We start from the raw sequence: 25,886 nt of genomic DNA, 5'->3' as shown, positions 1-25,886 counted from the left end.
AGGTGAGTTACCTGAGACTAGTCCAACAGGACCAGGTGAGTTACCTGAGACTAGTCCAACAGGACCAGGTGAGTTAACTGAGACTAGTCCAATTGGACCAAGTGAGTTACCTGTAGAGCAGACTAACTTTACAGACAATATTTTACCTGATCCCACCAGATGTTTTGAACGAGTCCCAGATGTTTTTAGGCAAAAACACTTTTTAGTTAAGCTTAGTGTGGAATCTAGTTTGTCGAGATCTACCTCCCTATAATGAATCCAACGTGTTATTTTAAACTAGTTGTATTTCTGGTTGTTGTTGTGTTTCCCTTGTTAGGCACTTTGTATTAAAAAAACTTAAATACAATTGAATGCACATCATGAACGCAGTTGATTGACGATAAGTAGACAACTCCAGAAACAATCGACGGTAAGACTGCGCGTCTCCGATGCGCCACCAGGGGGCGCCGTGGTTCCGGGTACCTCTAGTCCCAACCTCTCTGATGCGCCACCAGGGGGCGCCGTGGTTCCGGGTACCTCTAGTCCAACCTCTATGATGCGCCACCAGGGAGCGCCGTGGTTCCGGTTACCTCTAGACCCACCCTCTCTGATGCGCCACCAGGGGGCGCCGTGGTTCCGGTTACCTCTAGTCCCACCCTCTCTGTTGCGCCACCAGGGGGCGCCGTGGTTCCGGTTACCTCTAGTCCCACCCTCTCTGTCGCACCCGCATGGGTTCGAGTCAGGCGGAGGAGCGCGAGGTTATCGTAACGGGGTAACCGTTACTCAAACTATATGACACACACACACACACACACACACACACACACACACACACACACACACACACACACACACACACACACACACACACGAACATTTATTCAATTGACTTTAAGGTCTCTTCAACACACAGGCCACAGGTCTGATGAATTATTTATTAGTTTTATAGGAAGAAATAATGCCCAGGTACTAAGAATGTCCTAACTGCGATTCCTCAATATTTACATTCAGGACATTCAGCAGATGCTTTTGTTCAAAGCAACTTACAATAAGTACATTAGTCAGAAGAAAGAGAAACAACAATCTATCTCTGTGGGTACAGTGAGGATGTTCACAATGCTAAGTAACACACAGTATAAGTAAGAGTATGTGTGTGTGTGTGTGTGTGTGTGTGTGTGTGTGTGGTGCAGGGAATGTTTCACGTACTGGCCGTTACAGTGTTGATGTGAGAAATAATAATCAACAATGCTCAAACGAAATGATAACAAAAATAAATACATTCTTCTGCAGTACACAATCACAAGAACCAGGAATGTAGCCCTCTGAACACACCACCTCCATGATCCTCCTCCTCTCGACTCCTCCTCCTCCCTATCCCTCCTCCTCCTCCTCTCTACTCCTCCTCCTCCTTGTCTGTACTCGTCCCCCTCCTCCTCCTCTCTACTCCTCCTCCTCGGCTCTCCTCCTCCTCCTCTCTACTCCTCCTCCTTGTCTCTCCTCCTCCTCCTCCTCCTTGTCTGTACTCGTCCCCCTCCTCCTCCTCTCTACTCCTCCTCCTCGGCTCTCCTCCTCCTCCTCTCTACTCCTCCTCCTTGTCTCTCCTCCTCCTCCTCCTCCTTGTCTGTACTCGTCCCCCTCCTCCTCCTTTCTACTCCTCCTCCTCGGCTCTCCTCCTCCTCCTCTCTACTCCTCCTCCTCGTCTCTCCTCCTCCTCCTCCTCCTTGTCTGTACTCGTCCCCCTCCTCCTCCTTTCTACTCCTCCTCCTCGGCTCTCCTCCTCCTCGTCTCTACTCCTCCTCCTCGTCTCTCCTCCTCCTCCTCCTCCTTGTCTGTACTCGTCCCCCTCCTCCTCCTTTCTACTCCTCCTCCTCGGCTCTCCTCCTCCTCCTCTCTACTCCTCCTCCTCGTCTCTCCTCCTCCTCCTCCTCCTTGTCTGTACTCGTCCCCCTCCTCCTCCTTTCTACTCCTCCTCCTCGGCTCTCCTCCTCCTCCTCTCTACTCCTCCTCCTCGTCTCTCCTCCTCCTCCTCCTCCTTGTCTGTACTCGTCCCGCTCCTCCTCCCAACACAGGGCATCCTTGCTCCTCCCCTCTCCTGCTCCTCCTCCTCTCTACTCCTCCCCACACCGGGCCTTCTGCTCCTTCCTCCTCCCCTCTATGCGTCTCAGTTTGTTTTGCAGCCTGCGTCCATTCCTCCTTCTCATCAGCCTCCGCAGGATCTTCCTCAGCTCCTCGGGCGAGGCCTCCAGCGCACAGCGGGTCAGGAGGGGGAGCAGCTCCTCCTGCACCTCCCCGCCGGGGAGCGGGTCCGACAGGAGGAGCCTGAGCCTGGTCACTGGGATGTTGTGGAGGAGCAGGAACCCCGGGAGGAGATCCCTCACATAGTCCAGAGACGCTGCAACAATAGCATCCTTACTACATACGTCATGGTAAAATATATGATCATAAACATGATTATATATATATATATACATTATTATTATGTACTGTATTTATATTATTACATTATTATCAAATACATGATATATATTATATATTATTTCATTATTATCGTATACACAATATATATTATTATATATATCATATATATTATTACACTTTTATTATATACATGATACATATTATCATATACATGATATTTATTCATATAAACTATATGTTATTACATTATTATTATGTACTGTATTTATATTATTACATTATCACATACATGATATATGTTATTGTATATTATTACATTATTATTACCTACATGATACATATCATATACATGATATTTATTATTATATACTATATGTTTTACATTATTATGTACTGTATTTACATAATTACATTATTATCATATACATGATATATATATTATTAGATACTATATATTATTACATTATTATTATTATGTACTGTATATATTATAACATTATTGTTACAAACATTATATATATATATTATTGATATGATTACAGAATTCTTATATATTATATATATTCTTACATTATCATTATATACATGATATATATATTATGATATACATGATATGTTATTATATATTATTACACTATTATTACCTACATGATATATTATTATTGATATGACCGAATTCTTATATTTTATGTTATATATAATATATATTATTATATATATATGATTATTATATATTATATATATTATTACATTATTATTACCGGTATATATATGATCTAGATAGATAGGTAACTCTTTATTTATAGATGTGTATCATATTTATATCATAAATATATATTAAAAAAACCTCCAATCCTTAATTTATTATTACCATATTGAATATATCATTATTATCATTATTATTATTATTGTGTTATTGCATATGTGTTTACAATAGAGGTAATCTACTGAGCCCCTCCCAGTTAAGAGGCTTCTCGACCAATCAGATCTTACCCCTCTCTCTGAGCTCCCCGCAGGAGGTGCACACGCTGTCGTACCACGGCCCCCCGGCCAACAGCTGCAGGCCCCGCCCCCCGGTGCAGGCGGTGTGGGCGTGGCATGGGGCCAGCGCCGACACCCCCCGTGAGAAGGAGCCCATCGGACACGGCTGGCAGGCGGTGTCCGCCGTGGGGGTCCCTGCAGACGGAGCAGAGGCTGGTCAACCAACTAAGTAGGTAACCAACTAGGTAACTAACTAACTACAGGGGTGGGTCCGGGGATGGGGGAACACTAACTAGCTCACTAACTAACTAACTGGGTGATTACCTAGCTCACCATCTAAATAACTAGGAAACTTAGAAACAAACTAGGTAACTTACTAACTAGGTAACTAACTAGATAATTAACTAACTACAGGGGTGGGTCCGGGGCTGGGAGAACACTAACTAGCTCACTTACTAACTAACTGGGTAATTAACTAGCTCACCATCTCAATAACTAGGAAACTTAGAAACAAACTAGGTAACTTACTAACTAGGTAACTAACTAGATAATTAACTAACTACAGGGGTGGGTCCGGGGCTGGGAGAACACTAACTAGCTCACTTACTAACTAACTGGTTAATTAACTATCTCACCATCTAAATAACTAGCAAACTTAGAAACAAACTAGGTAACTTACTAACTAGGTAACTAACTAGATAACTAACTAACTACAGGGGTGGGTCCGGGGCTGGGAGAACACTAACTTGCTCACTAACTAACTAACTAACTAACTAACTAACTAACTAGGTAATTAACTAGCTCACCAACTAACTGACTAGGTAACTTACAAACTAAGTAGGTAACTAGGTAATTAACTGGGGTGGGGCTGGGAGAACACTAACTAGCTCACTAACTAACTAACTAGGTAACTAACTTACTACAAAGGACTCCGGGGCTGGGCGAACACTAACTAGCTCACTAACTAACTAGGTAATTAACTAGCTCACTAATTAACAGACTAGGTAACTAATTACGTAAGTTACTAACTAGTTAACAAACTAGGTAACTAACTAGGTGATTAAATAGGTAAATAAAAAAGTAACTAACTAACTACAGGCTGGGTCAGGGAGCGGACCGCTGGTTGAACACTACCTAGCTCACTAATTAACAAACTAAACTAAACAATGACCAAAACACCATGACAACATTCCTATACTCCAATCATTACATTCTCTCTCCCTCTCTCTCTCTCCCCCTCTCTCTCTCTCCCTTTCCCCCTCTCTCTCTATCTCTCCCCCTCTCTCTCTCTCCCTCCCTCTCTCCCTCCCTCCCTCTCCCCCGATCTCTCTCTCCCTCTCTCTCCCCCTCTCTCTCCCTCCCTCTCCCCCCCTCTCTCTCTCCCTCTCCCCCTCTCTCCCTCTCCCCCTCTCTCCCTCCCTCTCTCTCTCCCTCTCTCTCCCTCCCTCTCCCTCTCTCTCTCTCTCTCTCTCTCTCTCACCTTCAGAGAAGAGGAACATATTACGGAGGAGGAGGAAGAGGGAGATGAGGAGGAGGAGGGGGAGGAGGAGGAGGAGGAGGAGGAGTAGTACCTTGAGACACCACTCCGGACCCGGTGGGGCACGTGCTGTGCCCGACGCACATCTCGTATTCGGGCGCGTAGTAGTGTCCCGCGGCGCAGCGGCAGACGGTGTCCAGGGCGGCCGAGCACTGTATGTGCACCTCTTGGCTCCGGCTGCACGCGCCGCACGGGATGCACGCCTCGATGTAGTTCCAGAGCTCCGTGAACGAGCCCGGCGGACACGCGGCGCAAACGCTCTTCCGCGTGCCCGTGCACGGCGCGTGGAGGTAGGTGCCGGGCGCGCAGCGGTCGCAGGTGAAGATGACACCGGAGTCGGGATCCGTCCTCAGGTAGGGGCGAGACCCCGTGGTCGGCAGACTGGTTGACCCGTTAGTTGACAGACTGGTCAACAGTCCGGTTGACCCGTTAGTTGACAGACTGGCCAACAGACTGGTTGACCCGTTAGTTGACAGACTGGCCAACAGTCCGGTTGACCCGTTAGTTGACAGACTGGTTGACCCGTTAGTTGACAGACTGGCCAACAGTCCGGTTGACCCGTTAGTTGACAGACTGGCCAACAGTCCGGTTGACCCGTTGGTCGTGAACCCGTTGGTCGGGGGCGGGAGTGCGCACAAAAACAGCGCGAACATCTGGAGGAACTGAAACACAACATGGAGGTCAGTTGATTAGCTAGCTCATCTTCTTTAAATAAACATTTTTTAAAAAAAAGGTTTAGAAACTGGACAAAGTAAAATATAAAAGTAGGCATCTTTAAAAGGTAAGAAGAGGATAGAAAGTGCAATAGAATGTAGAAAGGGCCACCATGTCAGGGCTGGATGCGGACCGGAGTGGGGCCTGAGGATTGGATACCCTCTTATGTTCGCTGTAGTGCGTCATTCATGTCAACTGTCGTCACTGGTAAACAAACAAACCCCCGTGGCAGGTCGGGGGATTCCCGTCGAACAGATCATTAGCCTGGTGACAGCCTTTATTTCCGGATTTTCCGGTAGGCTCAGTTTCAAGTTCAAACGCCTTTATTTCCTTGTAGGCCATCACCTACCATCCTTTTGCTTTTATTTATGAGAAGCACATCGTATTGCCACTGTATGGAAGGCTCAACATGCCCTTATCTAGAGCTGGTTTACCAGTACACTGTGGAAATTGCGTTGAATGAAAGATACAATTTCGCACGTTGAGCACACAGTTGTGTTTATTTTCGGAACAAACCGGAATCTAAACGTGCTGCAACTAAACATACCCCGCCTCGGGCTCCGCGTCATGAGATGCTCGTAATCCTTAAAGGGACAGCGATCCCTGAAACACCGAGTTAGTGAACGGCATGCCTAACAACACGTAACAAAATACTGTAGGTGAATTATGTTACACTCACTACAACACAACGTTTAAAACGGAGCAAAGTCTATGCCAACAGACGGTTACAACGTAAATCAATAGTACTGTGGCGAGCAGCACGGGAAGGACGAGACGGGAGCCCGGGTTAAGCGGTTACACAACTCTCGTGCCCCATACACCGCAGGACTCCCGAGAGTTGCCTTTATTGAACGCAACAACGATCATAACAGAAACACGACACATCTGACCAACACACACAACACTCTCATTAATGGTCGCGATCACACAACAATGGAACTACGCACAATAAACACACAACCAATAAAGACCCCAAACCCGTTAACCCCACTTAACCTAACAACAAAACAAGTTGACAAAAGCCCCTTATGTCAACTGACAACCCCAATTCCCAGGATCCGCTGCGCGACCCCGGAGGAGTCGCCACAGTACAGCATGTGATATGATGGTTGATTATTTTATATTGAGGTAAACCATGTTCATACGGGTCGTTCACGAGAACTTTCCGACGTCGCGATAATGTTTGCCCCATAATTCCCAACGATGTGAACGTGCCAAGAGAAAACAAAACGATGAATGAATCATAAATAAACACAAAAATACTAAATGAATATTAATATAATATGTACTAAATTAATATAATATATACTAGATTTCTATAATATAGGCTATATTAAATTTATATAATACATATATAAAATGTAGGCAATACATCGCGTCTTTGGTACGATAGTGCCGGATAAGACAAGAAATCACGTTCTGTACTTACCTCAACGTAAAATGTAATATACAGTATATATTTTCGTCTAACCAATATTTTAACATGGTGTATTTGACATCAATTCTATAGATTAGAAAATGTACAGTCAGAGGTCAGCTGAACGGAAAGCTAGCTAATGTGATATTTATTGTAACTTTCTGATACTGTGTTACCAGGGGCGTAGGAATGAGTTTAACATTGGGGGGGACACATATCGGAAACCTGACAGATCCGGTATAATTTTTAGGTGGGACAAATGCGCCTGTCTCCGATATTGGAGGGGACACGTCCCCTCCGTCCCCTCCGTCCCCTCCGTACCCCCCGGTTCCTACGCCCTTGTGTGTTACTGATGGAATGATAACACATAAATAGCAAGTCAATACAATTTTTACATCTTCTCAACAGAGAGAGCGAGAGAGAGAGAGAGAGAGAGAGAAAGAGAGAGAGAGAGAGGTGTATATATATAGAAAGAACGAGATATTGATAGAGAGAAACAAAGAGACAGAGAGAGCGAGGGCGAGAGACATTTAAGGACAGAGACACGAAGAGACAAAAACAACTTTACGTCAAGTAGTCCTAATAAAACAGATTTAGGACCATAAAACAGAACCAGTGACCTCTAGAGTCTGACCAGTGACCACTAGTGTCGGACTAGTGACCTTTAGCGTCGTCTCTCTTATAGATCCTCTTAACTATAAAAGGTTATTTGTATTTTCCTATAATATTATTCCTCTGAAGTACAGCCCCCCCCCCACCAGGTGGTGGCACTGTGCTAAATTATTCAGCTCAGTGTGATAGTGTCGTGTTCTTGAAGAAAGTAGTTCAATCCGGGTCGCTTTTAACTCAATTTATTTGTTAAAGTATTTCGGTATGGTAACCAAGAAGCAAAAGTAGGGAATTGTATTTAACACGCGTGGAGAGATACCGCAGAGCTATCTTACAGCCCCGGGGCTCTCAACGGGTCTGTCATATGTCTCTGACCTCATCTGACTCCCGCTCCCCGGTTGTATCAAGTAGGCGTGGCCTATGTGAAGTAGGCGTGGCCTATGTGACGTATTGGCATCCGGCTTCCTCACCGTCTAAAGGTGCTACCATCTGTGGCTGGAGTAATATTGCAGCTTGTGTGCTTGAAATATGCAACCATGGTGACAGAGTTTCTATTTATTTTGGGTTGTTTCGGGAAGGCTTGGGTCCTTTCATGAACCACACCAATCCGGGAACAGAAGTGACAAGGAAGTGGGCCCTAAGGTGACTGAACAAAGGATAAATCTAACAAAAATCAGGGGAGGATCAGTCCATAAAACCTTCCAGGAAAAATGATTCATGTGGAAAAAACACTAAAAACCCATTCCTTCTATTTTACTGTTAAATATATTATATATGACTGTTAACTACTGTTTAAATATTATGTATACTAATGTTCTATACTGTAGTAATACTCTATATACTGCTGTTTACATATTATATATACTTGTGTTCTATACTCCAGTAATACTCTATACACTACTGTTTACTACTGTAGTAATACTCTATATACTAGGGTTCTACGCTGTAGTAAAATACTCTATATACTATTGTTTACTACTGTAGTAATACTCTATATACTATTGTTTACTATTGTAGTAATACTCTATATACTAGGGTTCTACGCTGTAGTAATACTCAATATACTACTGTTCACTACTGTAGTAATACTCTATATACTAGGGTTCTACGCTGTAGTAAAATACTCTATATACTACTGTTCACTACTGTAGTAATACTCTATATACTAGGGTTCTACGCTGTAGTAATACTCTATATACTATTGTTTACTATTGTAGTAATACTCTATATACTAGGATTCTACGCTGTAGTAATACTCGATATACTACTGTTCACTACTGTAGTAATACTCTATATACTAGGGTTCTACGCTGTAGTAATACTATACTCGATATACTACTGTTCACTACTGGCCACTGTAGTACAAACACACAGGTGGACTTCCAGATAGAGGGTTCCACAAAGCTCCCCCTTCACACATGTGCAACACAGACACACATGGGTTCAAGTTGTGTCTGTGTTGTGTTAGTGTTTCTTTACCAGAAAAGGGCAGCAGTCATTTTCTGATGAAAGGTTCTTTGTTTCCAAATACTCTTCAGACCTGCAGCTTTCAGTTTCAGTTTGAAAGGCTGGCTATTTATAGGAAAACACCACTGGTGTGTGTGTGTGTGTGTGTGTTTGTTTGTATTTTTATGTGTATGTGTGTGTGTGTCTGTATCTTTGTGTGCATGTGTGTGTGTGTTTGTTTGTATTTTTATGTGTATGTGTGTGTGTGTGTCTGTATCTTTGTGTGCATGTGTGTGTGTGTTTGTGTGTATTTTTATGTGTATGTGTGTGTGTGTATCTTTATGTGCATGTGTGTGTGTGTATCTTTGTCTTTGTGTGTGTGTGTGTGTCCATGTGTTTGTGTGTGTGTGTATTTGTGTGTGTGTGTTTGTGTGTATTTTTATGTGTGTGTGTGTGTGTGTGTATCTTTGTCTTTGTGTGTATGTGTGTGTGTGTGTGTGTGTGTGTGTGTGCGTGTGTGTGTCTGTTTGGGTAGTTAAACCCTGCACATCACCAACATTATCTCCTTTACAGATGACTTCTTGGAGCAACAACACCTGGGAGTTTCCAGACAATCTACCATAATCAGGTTGGGTGACGACGGTAAAGTCATTTCCAACCCGTGGGTGATTCTCAGGAATTGGTCACTTATTCTCGGTCGAGGGGTTTTACATATATAAAGACGCATTACAAATTAAATACTAATAAAGGATTATTGTATAAATGTCTTTCCCATCTGAATGAATTGTATTTATTTGAGAGTTTGTGTCAGTGTTTTTTCTTTATTTTATGAAAGCAGGAGCTGTAAGGATCAGGCCAACCAGTCACAAGTCATCAGCTCCTCAGAAGATCACTGACACACACTTCACCACCACCTTTAGTGGAGGGGGAAATGATGGAACGTGAGAAAGCACAGCAGTGAGTCACATAAACAATGGTCATAAAGTTTTCATTTCATCATAAAGTTTAAAGTGATCATATCAGGCAGCATTTACAGTATAAAGTTATCATATCATAATTTACAGTATAAACTATCGTATCATTAGGCAGACTCCAAAGTATATTAAATATATTTACAGTCAAACTGAATGCAAAAGAGATTCTTGTTATTGAAGAGATTTGATTGGATCTCATCCTCTGACCACCTGTCCTTCAGCTCCTCAGAGCTTCCTCTTAATGGCGGCAGTAGGGCGGGCCTTCAACTGGAGCAGCTCTGTGATTGGTCGACTGCTGCCCTGGTAGAAGTCCAATCCAGTGATCCACTCCACATCTCGGACCCGGGATTGGTGGAACCACATGAGGTCTTCAACCCAATGAGATTCACTCTCTGCGCTCTGTGAACCAACATTATTCATCCTGAATGCTTTTGTGGAAATGCATTTTTCTCTAGAATACAAGCAATCAAACTAGTTTAAACCTTCCTTCCCCTGGTTTAGCTGAGGAATTACTAATAACTAACCAGTCCTTCACCTGGTTGAGCTGAGGAATAACTTCACCTGGAAACCAAGATAACCAGGAGACTGAGTCTAGCAGGAGACTGAATTTAGACTGAGTTTAGCAGGAGATTGAGTTTAGCAGGAGTCTTGAGTTTAGACTGAGTTAAGCTGGACATTGAGTTTAGCAGGAGAATGAGTTTAGTTTGAGTTTAGCTGGAGACTGAGTTTAGTTTAGCAGGAGACCAAATTTAGGCTGAGTTTAGCAGGAGACTGCATTTACCTGGCAACTCTCGGCGTTGTCACGGCGATGCGGCAGCAGGAAGCAGACGGTGTTCAGGCTCCCGGAGCAGGTGGCCGGCGTCTGGGCCATGTCGGAGCAGCTGGTCAGGACCGCAAAGTAGTGCGTGGGGACGGGGATGGAGGAACTGGGGATGAACCTGTGGACCGCACGGAGACACCAGGAGACGACGCCGGTCAGGGTGGGTCCACGGAGCTCCACAGACAATCTAACAACAGCGTTTTACTTATGGAAACGTACTGCTGGATCTGGTCCTTGGAGTCAAAGCGCCCGTCGTAGTTGTAGTCAAAGGCGGGTCCGGTGACCACGTTGATGCCCCCGTACTGCTGAGAGTACTTCTTCAGCAGAGTACCCTGGAAGTAATCCCAGATCTCTGGAAGGAGGAGAGATACAAACAACATGAAGCATCACTCTCATTCATTCAAGGAGATCTAAAACCTCGCCTTCCACCAAACACATGGGGTCTACTCAACTGACAGAGAGACAGGTGAGAGAGAGACAGGTGAGAGGGACAGGGGGGATAGACAGGGGAGAGAGAGACAGGATAGAGAGGTGAGAGGGACAGGGGAGAGAGAGACAAGTGAGGGAGGGACGGGTGAGGGAGAGACGTGAGAGAGACATACTTTTGAAGGCGGGGAACATGGGCACCACGTTACTCATCAAGAGGCCATCAAACTGCTGATCTGCTGTGGTGTTCAGACCTGTTACACACACACACACACACACACACACACACACACACATTATATAAACACACATGCACACACACATATAAACACACACACAACACTTTTGGATGATATTTATCTTCTATTCCACATTCATGCATATTAAAGGTCCTGTTTTAGAAGCGGTCTTTGTCCATTGGCGTCATTTCTGATGATGTTGTATATGAGATTATATATGTATAGATTATAGATATGTAGACAAAAATGTATAGATAATAGATGAATGGAGTATAGATGAATGGATTATAGATGTGTAGATAATAGATGTATAGATAATATATGTCTAGATAATAGATGTATATATAATAGATCTGCAGATGTATAGATGACCGATGTATAGATGGTAGATGTGTAGATATGGTATAGATATACAGTAGTATAGAGGGGACTGTACCTGGGGGATAGAGGAAGGCGTAGCTGATGTTGCTGCCGGGGGCGATGTGGTCATGGTCACATCTGGGACTCTTAGACGGAAGAAGCCGTACATCCGCCCGGAGACAGGAGTCGGTTACCGCCGGCAACGGGTCCAGGTCCGCCTGAAGGGGAGATACACACATTAAACTACACACAGTGTGTTTCTGATGTCAGGGGTTGTGTGTGTGTGTCTGATCAGGTGTGAGGCGTTTGTATCAAGTGTGCGCTCATTCAGTTATGTGTTACTGGGGTGTGTATTTAGTGGGGTGTGTGTGTGTTAGTGGGGTGTGTGTGTTAGTGGGGTGTGTGTTTTGTGGGGTGTGTGTGTTAGTGGTGTGTCTGGTGTGTGTGTTAGTGGTGTGTCTGGTGTGTGTTAAAGTGGGGTGTCTGGTGTATGTGTTTAGTTGGTTGTCGGGGGTGTGTGTTAGTGGGGTGTGTGTGTAAGTGGGGCGTCGGTGGTGTGTGTTCAGTGGGTGTGTGTTCAGTGTGTGTTTGCTGACCGGGACCTCCAGGCTGAAGGAGCTCCAGAGTGGCATGGAGATGTCCTGGCCGTACCCACTGACGAAGCCCTGCTGCTGGAGGAGGCAGTACGACACGCCCTGCTGCAGGACCACCGGGAGACCCAGAAACACATGAGTCTTCATGGACGCCTCCGCTGGAACACACAGGTACAGCTACAGGTACACAGGTACAGCTACAGGTACAGCTACAGGTACACAGGCACAGGTACACAGCTACAGGTACACAGGAACAGCTACAGGTACACAGGTACAGGTACAGCTACAGGTACACAGGTACAGCTACAGGTACACAGGTACAGCTACAGGTACAGGTACACAGGTACAGGTACAGCTACAGGTACAGCTACAGGTACAGCTACAGGTACAAAGGTACAGCTACAGGTACACAGGTACAGGTACAGGTACACAGGTACAGCTACAGGTACAGCTACAGGTACAGCTACAGGTACAGCTACAGGTACAGCTACAGGCACAGCTACAGGTACAGCTACAAGTACAGCTAAAGCTACAGGTACAGGTACAAAGGTACAGGTAAAGCTACAGGTACAGCTAAAGCTACAGGTACAAAGCTACAGGTACAAAGGTACAGGTACAAAGGTACAGCTACAGGTACACAGCTACAGGTACAAAGGTACAGCTACAGGTAAACAGGTACAGTTACAGGTACAAAGGTACAGCTACAGGTAAACAGGTACAGCTACAGGTACAAAGGTACAGCTACAGGTACAGCTAAAGCTACACAGGTACATGTACACAGGTACAGCTACAGGTAAGTAAAACAGGTACACATGTTCAGGTACAGATCCAGCTTCAGCTACTCAGGTACAGGTGAGGTACAATACAGTATGTTGTGTACCTTCCGCTGTTGTCAGATTGAGACGACTGTTCAGTTGAATGACATCCCCACTCTGCAGAAGAACAGTAGTAGTGTGAATGTTAATAATTATTAATTTGACTATTATTGTTAGTGTTATTATACAACAAGTTTAATTTTATGAATCCAATACGGGAAACTCAGTGTTCTGCTGCTGCTCCTCTGCTGCCTCCTCCTCCTCCTCCTCCTCCTCTGATACTGTACAGCCAACGTTGTCACGGCGATACTTACGATGGCGGGGCAGGAGCACCCAAGGGTGTCGCCGGGCTCCAGCATGAGGAGGGGGCAGTGGGACGGGGGGCTTCGCTCGGCGGGGGGGGCGGGCCGGTGGAAGGGCCGCCTCAGCAGGTGGTTCAGACTCCCGTGGGTGCCGTTGTTCTCGCTCGGGGAGATCTGCAGCAGATCTATTGACCAGCAAAGGAAACCCACATGAGCAGATCAGGTGGCAGAACACACACGAGTAGATCAAGTGACCAGCAAATGAAACCCACAGATTAGGCAGATTAGGCGGACTCATGTGGCGTTAGCATAGAGAACGTTGTCGCGTCTCGGTGGTAAAGCTTCCCTCTGATGTTGAGGACTTTGGGTGATTCTCCCTCCCTTGTTATCTGAAACCCATCTCTTGTTCCTGTTGGGTTCAGCCTTTGAAGGATCATCAACACGTGGTTTCACTCCTTGTGTATGTTCCTCATTCTGAGAAATGTCCTCTTCAGGTTTGCAATATAAGCTTCATCTTATTCTTCTTATTGGTTTGGTAATGATTCTAATAGCATTCTGATCAGTCTAGCATTTGATCGATGACCTTTACTGATCAGACCAATAGGAGGACGAGTGCAGCGTACCACACATGAGGTTGTAGAGCTCAACGTTCGAGAAGGGCTGGACAACTGTCTGCTGCTGGAATGCTGGACCATGGCTCAGGAACATGGCCTTCAACACATAAACATCTCAGAACATCTAACAGGAACATGGCCTTCAACACATAAACATCTCAGAACATCTAACAGGAACATGGCCTTCAACACATAAACATCTCAGAACATCTAACAGGAACATGGCCTTCAACACATAAACATCTGTTCCATCAGAACATCTAACAAGAACATGGCCTTCAACACATAAACATCTGTTCCATCAGAACATTTAACAGGAACATGGCCTTCAACACATAAACATCTGTTCCATCAGAACATTTAACAGGAACATGGCCTTCAACACATAAACATCTCAGAACATCTAACAGGAACATGGCTTTCAACACATAAACATCTGTTCCATCAGAACATCTAACAGGAACATGGCCTTCAACACATAAACATCTGTTCCATCAGAACATCTAACAAGAACATGGCCTTCAACACATAAACATCTGTTCCATCAGAACATCTAACAGGAACATGGCCTTCAACACATTGGCATCACATATAATACCTCAGGACTGACATACAGGTCAACGTATGTAATGGCAGTAAAGACATCGTTCTCACGTGCATGCTCTCCACATCGTTGTCATAGCCGTGGGCACCCCCCGAGCAGAATGTCAGCGAGCCATGGAGCCTGCACCAACACAAGGTGGAGTTAGGAGGTGATGACTGACATCTCACCTGTCAGCCACCTGTCCGTCACCTGTCAGTCATCTCACCTGTCAGTCAACTGTCAGTCATCTCACCTGTCAGTAACCCCTCGGTCCCCTCACCTCTCTAACAGCCACTTGGGCGTGACAAGGACGTTGACGTCTTCGATGCGGCGGCTGTTGGCGTAGTGGAAGCGCTTGGGGAGGTGAGGCTTCAGGTACGGAGTGATCTTCTGCTGCGGCTTCCTACACTGGAACCACCAGAAGAACCAGAAGATAACCATAGAGGAACCACCAGGAGAACCAGAAGATAACCATAAAGGAACCACCAGGAGAACCAGAAGATAACCATAGAGGAACCACCAGGAGAACCAGAAGATAACCATAGAGGAACCACCAGGAGAACTACCAGGACAACAAGAAGATACCTATAGAGGAACCACCAGGAGAACTACCTGGAGAACCAGAAGATAACCATAGAGGAAAAACCAGGAGGCCCAGGAGAACCAGAAGATAACCATAGAGGAACAACCAGGAGGCCCAGGAGAACCAGAAGATAACCATAGAGGAAAAACCAGGAGGCCCAGGAGAACCAGAAGATAACCATAGAGGAACAACCAGTAAGCCCTGAAGAACCAGAAGATAACCATAGAGGAACAACCAGGAGGCCCAGGAGAACCAGAAGATAACCATAGAGGAACAACCAGGAGGCCCAGGAGAACCAGAAGATAACCATAGAGGAACAACCAGGAGGCCCAGGAGAAACCAACAATGAGTGGTACCAGTGATTAGAGGAACTTCATGCATACATTCTATCTACTTGTTGTTAATGAAATACTGAGTGTTTGGAAAGAGGCAGACCTGCCTTAAACTAATAATAAGTTTATTCTACGTTAGACTTATTTTTTAAAAGACATGTTGGCACAAAGTGAGAGAATCAGGAAAGACTTACACTGATGTTGGCTACCAGGGCGGCAGCGTCCACTGAAACACAGCAGAGCCCATGTCAGTACATACAGGTGCATCTCAATGAATTAGAATATTGTGGAAACGTTTTCATTAATTCAATTAAAAAAGTGAAACTCCTATATTATATAGATTCATCCACGAAGTGAAATATTTCAAGCCTTAATGTGTATTAATCTTGATGATAATGCATTACAGCTCATGAAAACCCCAAATTCAGTATCTCAGAAAATTAAAATATTACATTAGACCAGTAAAAAAATTGTATTTCTAGTGGGAAAATGTCGGCCTTCTGAAAAGGATGTTCTTGTATATGCACTCAATACTTGGTTGGGGCTCCCTTTGCATGGATTACTGCATCAATGCGGAGTGGCATGGAGTCGATCAGCCTGTGGCCCTGCTGAGTTGTTATGGAATCCCCGGTTTCTTCGTTAGCGGCCTCCAGCTCGTCTGCATTGTTGGGTCACGTTTCTCATCTTCCTCTTAACAATACCCCATCCATTTTCTATTGAATCCAGATCAGGCGAGTTTGCTGGCCAATCAAGCAGAGTAATCCCTTGGTCATTAAACCAGCTATTGGTACTTTTGGCAGTGTGGGCAGGTGCCAAGTCCTGCTGGAAAATTAAATCAGCATCTCCATAAAGCTTGTTAGCGGAAGGAAGCGCAAAGTGCTCTAAAATGTCCTGGCAGACTGCTGCGTTGACCTTGGACTTGATAAAACACAGTGGACCAACACCAGGAGATGACATGACTCCCCAAATTCCTGACTGTGGAAACTTCACAATGGACTTCAAGCAACTTGGATTTGCGCCACTCCATTCTTCCTTCAGACTCTGGGACATCGATTTCCAAATAAAATGGGCGACAGACCAGTTATTTTTCTCCTTAGCCCAGGTAAGACACCTCTGACGTTTTTTTGTCTGGTTTAACACAACGACGACAGGGAAGCGACGGCAAGCAGCCAATCGCGTCCGGAGTCAGTTGCACTAGGCCCGTCGATCACGCCTCTTGTGCTGAAGAAAATGATAGCAGCTTCCCCAGACCAAACTCAAGCTACGATGGAGCTTGGCCTGGCAATAGCCGGGCTACCGGTACATGTGAGGGGAGACAGACGGTGGAGGCGAGGCCGGGACTCACAGACAGTGCTAGTGCTTCGGGCTCGGATGCGTCCCACCGGTCCGTCCGTCACCCAGAGGTCCTTCGTCTCCACCAGGTCCTGGAGAACCTCCTTCCTCTCACAGCTGGTGTCCTCCATACCTGGGGAACAGGGTATATATACTACAGTAATACTACACAATACTACAGTAATACTACACGGTATACTACTACAGTACTATAATAGTACTCAAGTACTACTGCTGGTATTAACTATGCTGCGTTACGTGCAAGAAGTGCTACGCCCCATGTTAGCAATGCTACGGTACCATGCTAGTGATGCTAAATGTAGGTTAGCGATGCTAAGCGACATGTTAACAAAGCCATTTAGCGATGCTTCGCTACAGGGATGCTGTGCTACAGCTATGCCATGCGATGATGCTAATGAACAGGAAGTGTTACCGTGGTCGGCGACGACGATGATGTTGAGGCAGCGGTGGAGGTTGAGCTGCTTCAGGCCGTTCATCAGCTGACCCATGACGTCATCCACCCCCCGCAGAGACTCACTCAGCTACACACACACACACACGTACACACACAGGCACACAAACACACACACAAACACAAACATACATATACACACAAACACACATAGACACACACACATGTACACACACAGGCACACAAACACACACAAACACAAACATACATATACACACAAACACACAAAGACACACACACACACACAAATGCATAGACCCACGTACACACACACTAATTATTGTTATGTCTTCCCACACATCTTGCTGCAGATGTTGACTATCTGTTCCAGGGGACATGTCATCACATGACCCCTTGTGGAATTGCGAGGGGAAATGTCAGCATTCCTCTCAAGGTCAGTGGTCATCCAAGAGGGGGACATGTACTTGTGTGTGTGTGTGCGTGTGTGTATGTGTGTGTGTGTGTGTGTGTCTTACCGGTCCACTAACTGTACCGTACTTGTGTCCAGATTTATCTGGTTCCTCCAGATAGAGAGTGAAGAAATCTGGCCTGCAGACGCAAACACACGGGGTTGAGTGCTCCAATCTCTATAAAGGGATGAGAGCTCTATTCTCCACAAGGGATTAGAGCTCTATTCTCATTAAGGATCAGAGCTCTATTCTCCACAAGGGATTAGAGCTCTATTCTCTTTAAGGGTGAGAGCTCTCCACAAGGGATTAGAGCTTTATTCTCATTAGTGATTAGAGCTCTGTTCTCATTACGAATTAAAGGTCTGTTCTCATTAATGATTAGAACTCTATTCTCATGAATGATTCGAGGTCTATTCTCATTAATGATTCGAGCTCTATTCTCATTAAGGATTAGAGCTCTATTCTCATTAAGAATGAGAGCTCTATTCACATTAAGGATTAGAGCTCTATTCTCATTAAAGATGAGAGCTTTATTCACATTTAGGATTAGAGCTCTATTCTCATTAAGGATCAGAGCTCTATTCTCCACAAGGGATTAGAGCTCTATTCTCATTAAGTGTGAGAGCTCTCCACAAGGGATTAGAGCTTTATTTTCATTAATGATTAGAGCTCTGTTCTCATTACGAATTAAACCTCTATTCTCATTAATGATTAGAGCTCTATTCCCATTAATGATTAGAGCTCTATTCTCATTAAGGATTAGAGCTCTATTCACATTAAGGATTAGAGCTCTATTCACATTAAGGATTAGAGCTCTATCCTCATTAAGGATTAGAGCTTTATTCACATTAAGGATTAGAGCTCTATTCTCATTAAGGATCAGAGCTTTTTTCTCATTATGGTTTAGAGCTCTATTCTCTGTGTCAGATCAGAGCTCTATTCGCACCTCTCTTCCTCTGGAAGCTGCAGCCACTTGAGAACGGTGAAAACTCGCTCCTCAAACGGCACTTTCCTAGAACAGAAATAAAGCAGTTCAACTGATAGAGTGAGCTGAGTGAGCTGTGCTGGTGCACTGTACTGGTACCACTGTACCGGTAAATCTACTGGTAACACTACTGGTACCACTGTACCGGTAAAACTACTGGTAACAGTACTGGTACCGCTGTACCGGTAAAACTACTGGTAACACTTCTGGTACCGCTGTACCGGTAAAACTACTGGTAACACTACTGGTACCGCTGTACCGGTAAAACTACTGGTAACACTACTGGTACCACTGTACCGGTAAAATTACTGGTAACACTACTGGTACCACTGTACTGGTGACCCTGTACTGGTACTGGTGACACTGTACTGTTAGTTCTGGTAACTCTGTACTGGTGACCCTGTACTGGTAGCACTGGTCCTCACCCGTCGTAGGGCCGGTACAGGTCGGGGTAGCTCCCGTTGACCCGGACGTCGGAGCCGGGCCAGAAGAAGGTCCCGGACCTCAGGCCCTGGTACCGCGCCGTGTGCCAGATCTGGACCCAGGGCAGCGTCAGGGTGGGTGTGTGTGTGTGTGTGTGTGTGTGTGTGTGTGTATGTGTGTTTGTGTGTGTGTGTCTTTATGACTGAGTGTGTGTGTGTGTGTGTCTTTATGAATGTTTGTGTGTGTGTGTCTATATGACTGAGTGTGTGTGTGTGTGTGTCTTTATGAATGTTTGTGTGTGTGTGTGTCTGTGTCTGTGTGTGTGTGTGTCTTTATGACTGAGTGTGTGTAGGTGTGTGTGTGTATATCTATATGACTGAGTGTGTGTGTGTCTTTATGAATGTTTGTTTGTGTGTGTGTGTCTGTGTGTGTGTGTGTGTGTGTCTATATGACTGAGTGTGTGTGTGTGTGTGTCTTCATGACTGTTTGTGTGTCTGTCTGTGTGTGTGTGTGTGTGTCTATATGACTGAGTGTGTGTGTGTGTGTGTCTATATGACTGAGTGTGTGTGTGGGTGTGTGTGTCTATATGACTGTGTGTGTGTGTGTCTATATGACTGTGTGTGTGTGTCTATATGACTGTGTGTGTGTCTATATGACTGAGTGTGTGTGTGTGTCTTTATGAATGTTTGTGTGTGTGTGTCTGTGTGTGTGTGTGTGTGTCTATATGACTGAGTGTGTGTGTGTGTGTGTGTGTGTCTTTATGACTGAGTGTGTGTGTGTGTGTTTGTGTCTATATGACTGAGTGTGTGTGTGTGTGTGTGTGTAGACCTACCGGCTGCCCCAGGTACCAGGCTGGGTTGTCCTTCTCTTCGTTGGACAGACTGAAGGACGCGTTGAACACCGGGTCGAACATCACGTTGTCTATCAGCCCGTTGGACTCTGGGTACAGGCCCTGAGAGACAGACAGGTCTTATCACTGAGAGACAGACAAGTCTTAGCAGTGAGAGACAGACAGGTCTTATCACTGAGAGACAGACAAGTCTTAGCACTGAGAGACAGACAGGTCTTAAACCCCACAGACCCTGAGAGACAGACAGGTCTACATCACTGAGAGATAGACAGGTCTTAGCACTGAGAGACAGACAGGTCTTAAACCCCACAGACCCTGAGAGACAGACAGGTCTACATCACTGAGAGACAGACAGGTCTTAGCATTGAGAGACAGACAGGTCTTAAACCCCACAGACCCTGAGAGACAGACAGGTCTACATCACTGAGAGACAGACAGGTCTTAAACCCCACAGATCATGAGAGACAGACAAGTCTACATCACTGAGAGACAGACAGGTGTTAAACCCCACAGACCATGAGAGACAGACAGGTCTACATCACTGAGAGCCAGACAGGTCTTAAACCCCACAGACCATGAGAGACAGACAGGTCTACATCACTGAGAGACAGACAGGTCTTAAACCCCACAGACCCAGAGAGACAGACAGACGTCACCGCTCACTCATTATGAACATTAGTATTATCATTTACAGAGACTCATTATGAATATCAGTGTTATTATTATCAGTAATTTGAACAGAGACACCACACCACATCACTGTGAGCGTTACCGTGGCGATGGTGTAGTGGTTAGGAAAGGTCTTGCTGGGAAATGCTGCCTGCATGAATGGAGCTGAGGTCCCACATTGCCCTGCAGGAGAACATGTAATATATAACAACCATAACATGTTACACTTGATATATAACACCCATAACATGTGACACCTGATATATAACACCCATTACATGTTATACCTGATATATAACACCTATAACATGTTACACCTGATATATAACACCCATAACATGTTATACCATTGATATAACACCTATAACATGTTACACCTGATATATAACACCTATAACATGTTACACCTGACCTATAACATGTTATACCTGAGATATAAAACCTTTAAGGTGTTACACCTGATATATAACACCTATAACATGTTACACCTGATATATAACATGTTATACCTGAGATATAAAACCTATAAGGTGTTACACCTGATATATAACACCTATAACATGTTACACCTGATATATAACACCCATAACATGTTACACCTGAGATTTAACACCTATAACATGCTACACCTGATATATAACACCTATAACTTAAAAATCATAATATATAACACCTTTAACATGTCATTCATAACCTATAACACAAAATACATGTTACGCATAATATAAAACGTATTTATGAGATACATGTTATATATTATCTACATAATATAGATAACGTATCATATATATACAATTTATAATGTATAGGTTATATTACCTGTTATATAAGTTTAATAATGTATAAGTATGATGAGCAGCTGGAGTATGTATGTTGTGTACATGGTGTATGTTATGGTATGTATGCTGTGTAGCAGGTGTTAGCGGACCTAGCTTGGACAGGACGGGCAGCAGGCCCCTCCAGGTCTGGAGGTAGTCCGCACGCAGTCCGTCCAGAGACAGCAGCAGCAGGGGGGGGCGCTGGAAGCTAGACAACAACACATGGGTAAATAACAACAAACACATGAGTAAACAACAACAAATATATTGTTGAGCAACAAACGACACATGGGTAAACAACAACAAACACCTAGGTAAACAACAACAGATGAGTAAACAAAACAAACACATGGGTAAACATTAATAAACACATAGGTAAACAGAATCAGCCACATGGGTAAATAACAACAAACACAGGCTTAAATAACAACAAAAACATGGTTAAACAACAACAACAAAGGAGTAAACAGCCTCACCCTGCAGGGCAGCTAGGCTCTGTCAGGTTCAGGCAGTCGTCCTCCACCCACGCCGTCTCCCCTTCAACACAAACACACTCCTACGTCACTTCTACGTCACACACTGTCTTCACTAAGATCAGACAGCCAATCCCAGCCTTCATGCTCACGTGGCAGACATGTTTGTAGTTTGCTTACCGTGGCATACATATTTGTAGATTTAGCAGCAGTCATACCGTGGCAGACATATTTGTAGTTTTAGCAGCAGTCTTATCGTGGCAGACATGTTTGTAGTTTGCTTACCATGGCAGACATGTTTGTAGTTTGCTAACTGTGGCAGACATGTTTGTAGTTTGCATACAGCGGCAGACATGTTTGTAGTTTGCTTACAGCGGCAGACATGTTTGTAGTTTGCATACAGCGGCAGACATGTTTGTAGTTTGCTTACAGCGGCAGACATGTTTGTGGTTTGCTTATCGTGGCAGACATGTTTGTAGTTTGCTTACCATGGCAGACATGTTTGTAGTTTGCTAACCGTGGCAGACATGTTTGTAGTTTGCTTACAGCGGCAGACATGTTTGTGGTTCGCTTATCGTGGCAGACATGTTTGTAGTTTACTTACCCTGGCAGACATGTTTGTAGTTTACTTACCCTGGCAGACATGTTTGTAGTTTGTGCAGCAGTCTCCGGCCTGCAGGCAGTCTGCAGAGCAGTGGCAGCGGCTCTGTTCCATCCTGGTCTCCCCACACCTCAGCCGGGTGCACTCCCACTGCTCGGCTACGGCGCAGCAACACGGTTACCATGGTGACCACCAGCGCCCGGTGGCAGTGTGCCCCCTGGTTGTCATGGTTACATGCAACAGACAGCCGGACGGACAGACAGACAGGCGGGTGGGCGGGGTCTCACCGGGTAGCAGACAGACATCGTGGTAGTCGTAGCAACAGTTGTTGGTGGCGGTGCAGTCGGCGTCGCACCGGCAGCCGGCCACCAGGGGGTCGTAGGGCTGGTAGCACCGCCCCCTGCAGTGCTCCACTGGAAACACAAGGGCAGAGGTCACCTGATAGGTCAGAGGTCACCGGATGGGTCAGAGATCCCCTGATAGGTCAGAGGTCACCGGATGGGTCAGAGGTCCCCTGATAGGTCAGAGGTCACCGGATGGGTCAGAGATCCCCTGATAGGTCAGAGGTCACCGGATGGGTCAGAGGTCCCCTGATAGGTCAGAGGTCACCGGATGGGTCAGAGGTCACCTGATGGGTCAGAGGTCACCTCATAGATCAGAGGTCACATAGTCTAAAGTCTGATGGCAGACGATCTGAAATCCTCAAATTGAAGAACCTAAACACGTTTTTATTTCTGCTCCAGGTCTTCTGTACCTCGGAGGCGACCAATCAGAAGCCAGCGTGGGATGAGGGCTCCGTGCGTGTGTGTTTGTGTGTGTGTGTTAGTGTGTGTGTGCGTGTACTACCTTCATTTTGAGAGTTCTCCATCTTTAGTGCCAGAGCCAAACCAAGGCCTAAGATGATGGAGACAATAGACACAGCCAGAACAACGGCCTACGCACACACACACACACACACACACGCACACACACACGCACACACATACACATCACACGCACACATCACACACACACACAGGAACACACACACGCACGGACAACACACAACACACACATACACACACAACACACACACACACACAGACAGACAGACAGACAGACAGACAGACAGACAGACAGACAGACAGACAGAGACAGACAGACAGACAGAAAGACACAGACACACACACGCACGCACAAACACAGTGATGGTTAAAGTTAAACTACTGCAGTACTATTACAGTACTACAACAGTACTTCTCCTGCCCTGTGGTTGGGGACCCTAACCCCGGAGGATCTTACCAGGAGTTTCTTCTTTCTGTTGGACTCTGTGAAGACGGCCATGTTGTCGGAGGAGAGGCTGCTGTCTGGTCAGGTGAACAGTGAGGAGACTCTGTACCTGGCTGCTGCCTGCAGCTTTACCGGGGGTGCTGGGAGATGATTAGCTCAGGACCTTTATGTTCAGCACGCACAAATGTTTGCACACACGCACGCACGCACACACACATACGAACTTTACACCAGCAACACAACCACACACACAGTTGATAAGCGTCCAGCAGTTGGTGAGTCAGTAGTGTGGGCGGGGCATCATTTGATGGAGCCGATTGGTCCTACTTAGCAGATGATAACTGCTGACAGGCTCCAGAGCTCCAGATAAGACAACTTATCTGGAGCTGGATCAGCTTATCCCCGTGATGGACGAAGCTGCTGAGCCTTTGGTTCAGATCAGACTGTATTAATCATTCATAGAGGCGTAATCAGAGGGACTGATAAAGGTCTGATACCGTCATTACTGGCATAGTATTAGTAATGTACTGGACTCAATAACATCCAGAGAGATTGAGTTCTGCTTGTTCTTTGATTCACTCTGAGAGGTGAACCTGAGAGGTGCAAGTTCTAAATCTTTATTTTCCCCACTTCTTCGCAGAGTTTGAGAGTCATGGGGTGTAGGGTTTGAGAGTCTTAGGGTGTAGGGTTTAAGAGTTTTAGGGTGAAGGGTTTAAGAGTCTGAGGGTGTAGGGTTTAAGAGTCTTAGACAGTAGGCTTTTAGAGTCTTAGGGTGAAGGGTGAAAGAGTCTTAGACTGTAGGCATTGGGAGTTTTAGGCTGTAGGGTTTAGAAGTTTTAGGGTGTAGGGTTTAAGAGTCTTAAACTGTAGGGTTTAAGAGTCTTAGGGTGTAGGGTTTAAGAGTCTTAGGGTGTAGGGTTTAAGAGGCTTAGGCTGTAGGGTTTAAGAATTTAGTGTTATTTACTTGTTAAAGGTTTTATGATTACATGTCACAGGTAATCATCATTATTCCACGTCATCATAATCGTATTATCTCATCATTACTGGATCATATGATCATAAATAAACCATTTACTGTAATCATTAACTTTCAGAGGCAGATTGAATTCTTCTCATTACATGTAGCACAACATTTAACTATTTAATTAGTCTCTATCGTAAACTACCTACAGGCCGCTAGAGGAACCACATGCTAGTCTCTACCATAAACTACCTACAGGCTGCTAGAGGAACCACATGCTAGTCTCTACCGTAAACTACCTACAGGCCGCTAGAGGAACCACATGCTAATCTCTACCGTAAACTACCTACAGGCTGCTAGAGGAACGACATGCTAGACTCTACCGTAAACTACCTACAGGCCGCTAGAGGAACCACATGCTAGTCTCTACCGTAAACTACCTACAGGCTGCTAGAGGAACGTCATGCTAGTCTCTACCGTAAACTACCTACAGGCCACTAGAGGAACCACATGCTAGTCTCTACCGTAAACTACCTACAGGCTGCTAGAGGAACGACATGCTAGTCTCTACCGTAAACTACCTACAGGCCGCTAGAGGAACCACATGCTAGTCTCTACCGTAAACTACCTACAGGCTGCTAGAGGAACCACATGCTAGTCTCCATCGTAAACAACCTACAGGCCGTTAGAGGAACCACATGCTAGTCTCTATAGAGACTAGCATGTCGTTCCTCTAGCAGCCTGTAGGTAGTTTACAGTATACCGTAAACTACCTACAGGCTGCTAGAGGAACGACATGGAGTCATGATACCATGGATACAGGACATTCTACCTGACGTCTATGGTGATGTCAATGGTGGCTCCCAGAAACCACAAGATCA

At 45.2% G+C, this 25,886-nt stretch overlaps 3 protein-coding genes and 1 long non-coding RNA gene across 4 annotated transcripts in view; 1 reads left to right on the top strand and 3 right to left on the bottom strand.

Moving 5' to 3' along the window:
- carmil1 (capping protein regulator and myosin 1 linker 1) overlaps positions 1-156 on the bottom strand; it is a 30,932-nt gene extending 30,776 nt beyond the window's left edge. The window contains exon 1 of the mRNA XM_079749829.1: positions 1-156. This exon is cut by the window's left edge and continues 410 nt beyond it. The gene's annotated coding sequence lies outside the window, so the exon portion shown is untranslated.
- A 1,868-nt stretch (positions 157-2,024) lies between these two features.
- Positions 2,025-7,176, bottom strand: tnfrsf11b (tumor necrosis factor receptor superfamily, member 11b). Its single transcript, XM_079749424.1, has 4 exons — positions 5,741-7,176; positions 4,950-5,577; positions 3,391-3,573; positions 2,025-2,371 (listed from the first exon to the last, which is right to left on the bottom strand). Exons 1-4 carry the CDS (start codon positions 5,813-5,815, stop codon positions 2,088-2,090), a joined length of 1,170 nt encoding a protein of 389 aa, XP_079605550.1. The 5' UTR covers positions 5,816-7,176; the 3' UTR covers positions 2,025-2,087.
- LOC307084914 lies at positions 5,473-10,427 on the top strand. The gene is made up of 4 exons (XR_013812332.1): positions 5,473-5,595; positions 9,675-9,743; positions 9,940-10,058; positions 10,297-10,427. It is a non-coding gene; the product is annotated as an uncharacterized lncRNA (long non-coding RNA).
- LOC307084912 (ectonucleotide pyrophosphatase/phosphodiesterase family member 3) lies at positions 10,301-24,098 on the bottom strand (the record flags this gene model as incomplete). The annotated part of the gene is made up of 25 exons (XM_079749423.1): positions 10,301-10,474; positions 10,857-11,013; positions 11,115-11,247; positions 11,498-11,575; positions 11,997-12,138; positions 12,517-12,671; positions 13,394-13,445; positions 13,643-13,815; positions 14,254-14,341; positions 14,899-14,968; positions 15,108-15,235; positions 15,937-15,968; positions 17,088-17,207; positions 17,508-17,616; positions 18,023-18,095; positions 18,903-18,968; positions 19,367-19,476; positions 20,197-20,316; positions 20,987-21,066; positions 21,812-21,909; positions 22,178-22,238; positions 22,808-22,933; positions 23,063-23,188; positions 23,622-23,709; positions 24,057-24,098. 25 exons carry the CDS (start codon positions 24,096-24,098, stop codon positions 10,301-10,303), a joined length of 2,601 nt encoding a protein of 866 aa, XP_079605549.1.
- Between the last annotated feature and the right edge of the window lie 1,788 nt (positions 24,099-25,886).

The sequence above is a fragment of the Pollachius pollachius genome (assembly GCF_949987615.1).
Source record: "Pollachius pollachius genome assembly, chromosome: 13".
Lineage (NCBI taxonomy): Eukaryota > Metazoa > Chordata > Actinopteri > Gadiformes > Gadidae > Pollachius > Pollachius pollachius.
This window is presented reverse-complemented; position numbering and strand designations above follow the sequence as displayed.

What these genes read in the sequence shown, in the direction of transcription:
- tnfrsf11b (XM_079749424.1), bottom strand. Translation starts at nt 5,815, where the DNA reads ATGACGCACTACAGCGAACATAAGAGGGTATCCAATCCTCAGGCCCCA. An exon ending in CCGCATCCAGCCCTGACATG is followed by an intron (nt 5,578 to 5,740) that starts GTGGCCCTTTCT and finishes GTTGTGTTTCAG; the next exon opens with TTCCTCCAGATGTTCGCGCT. An exon ending in CGGGGAGCTCAGAGAGAGGG is followed by an intron (nt 2,372 to 3,390) that starts GTAAGATCTGAT and finishes CTATTGTTGCAG; the next exon opens with CGTCTCTGGACTATGTGAGG.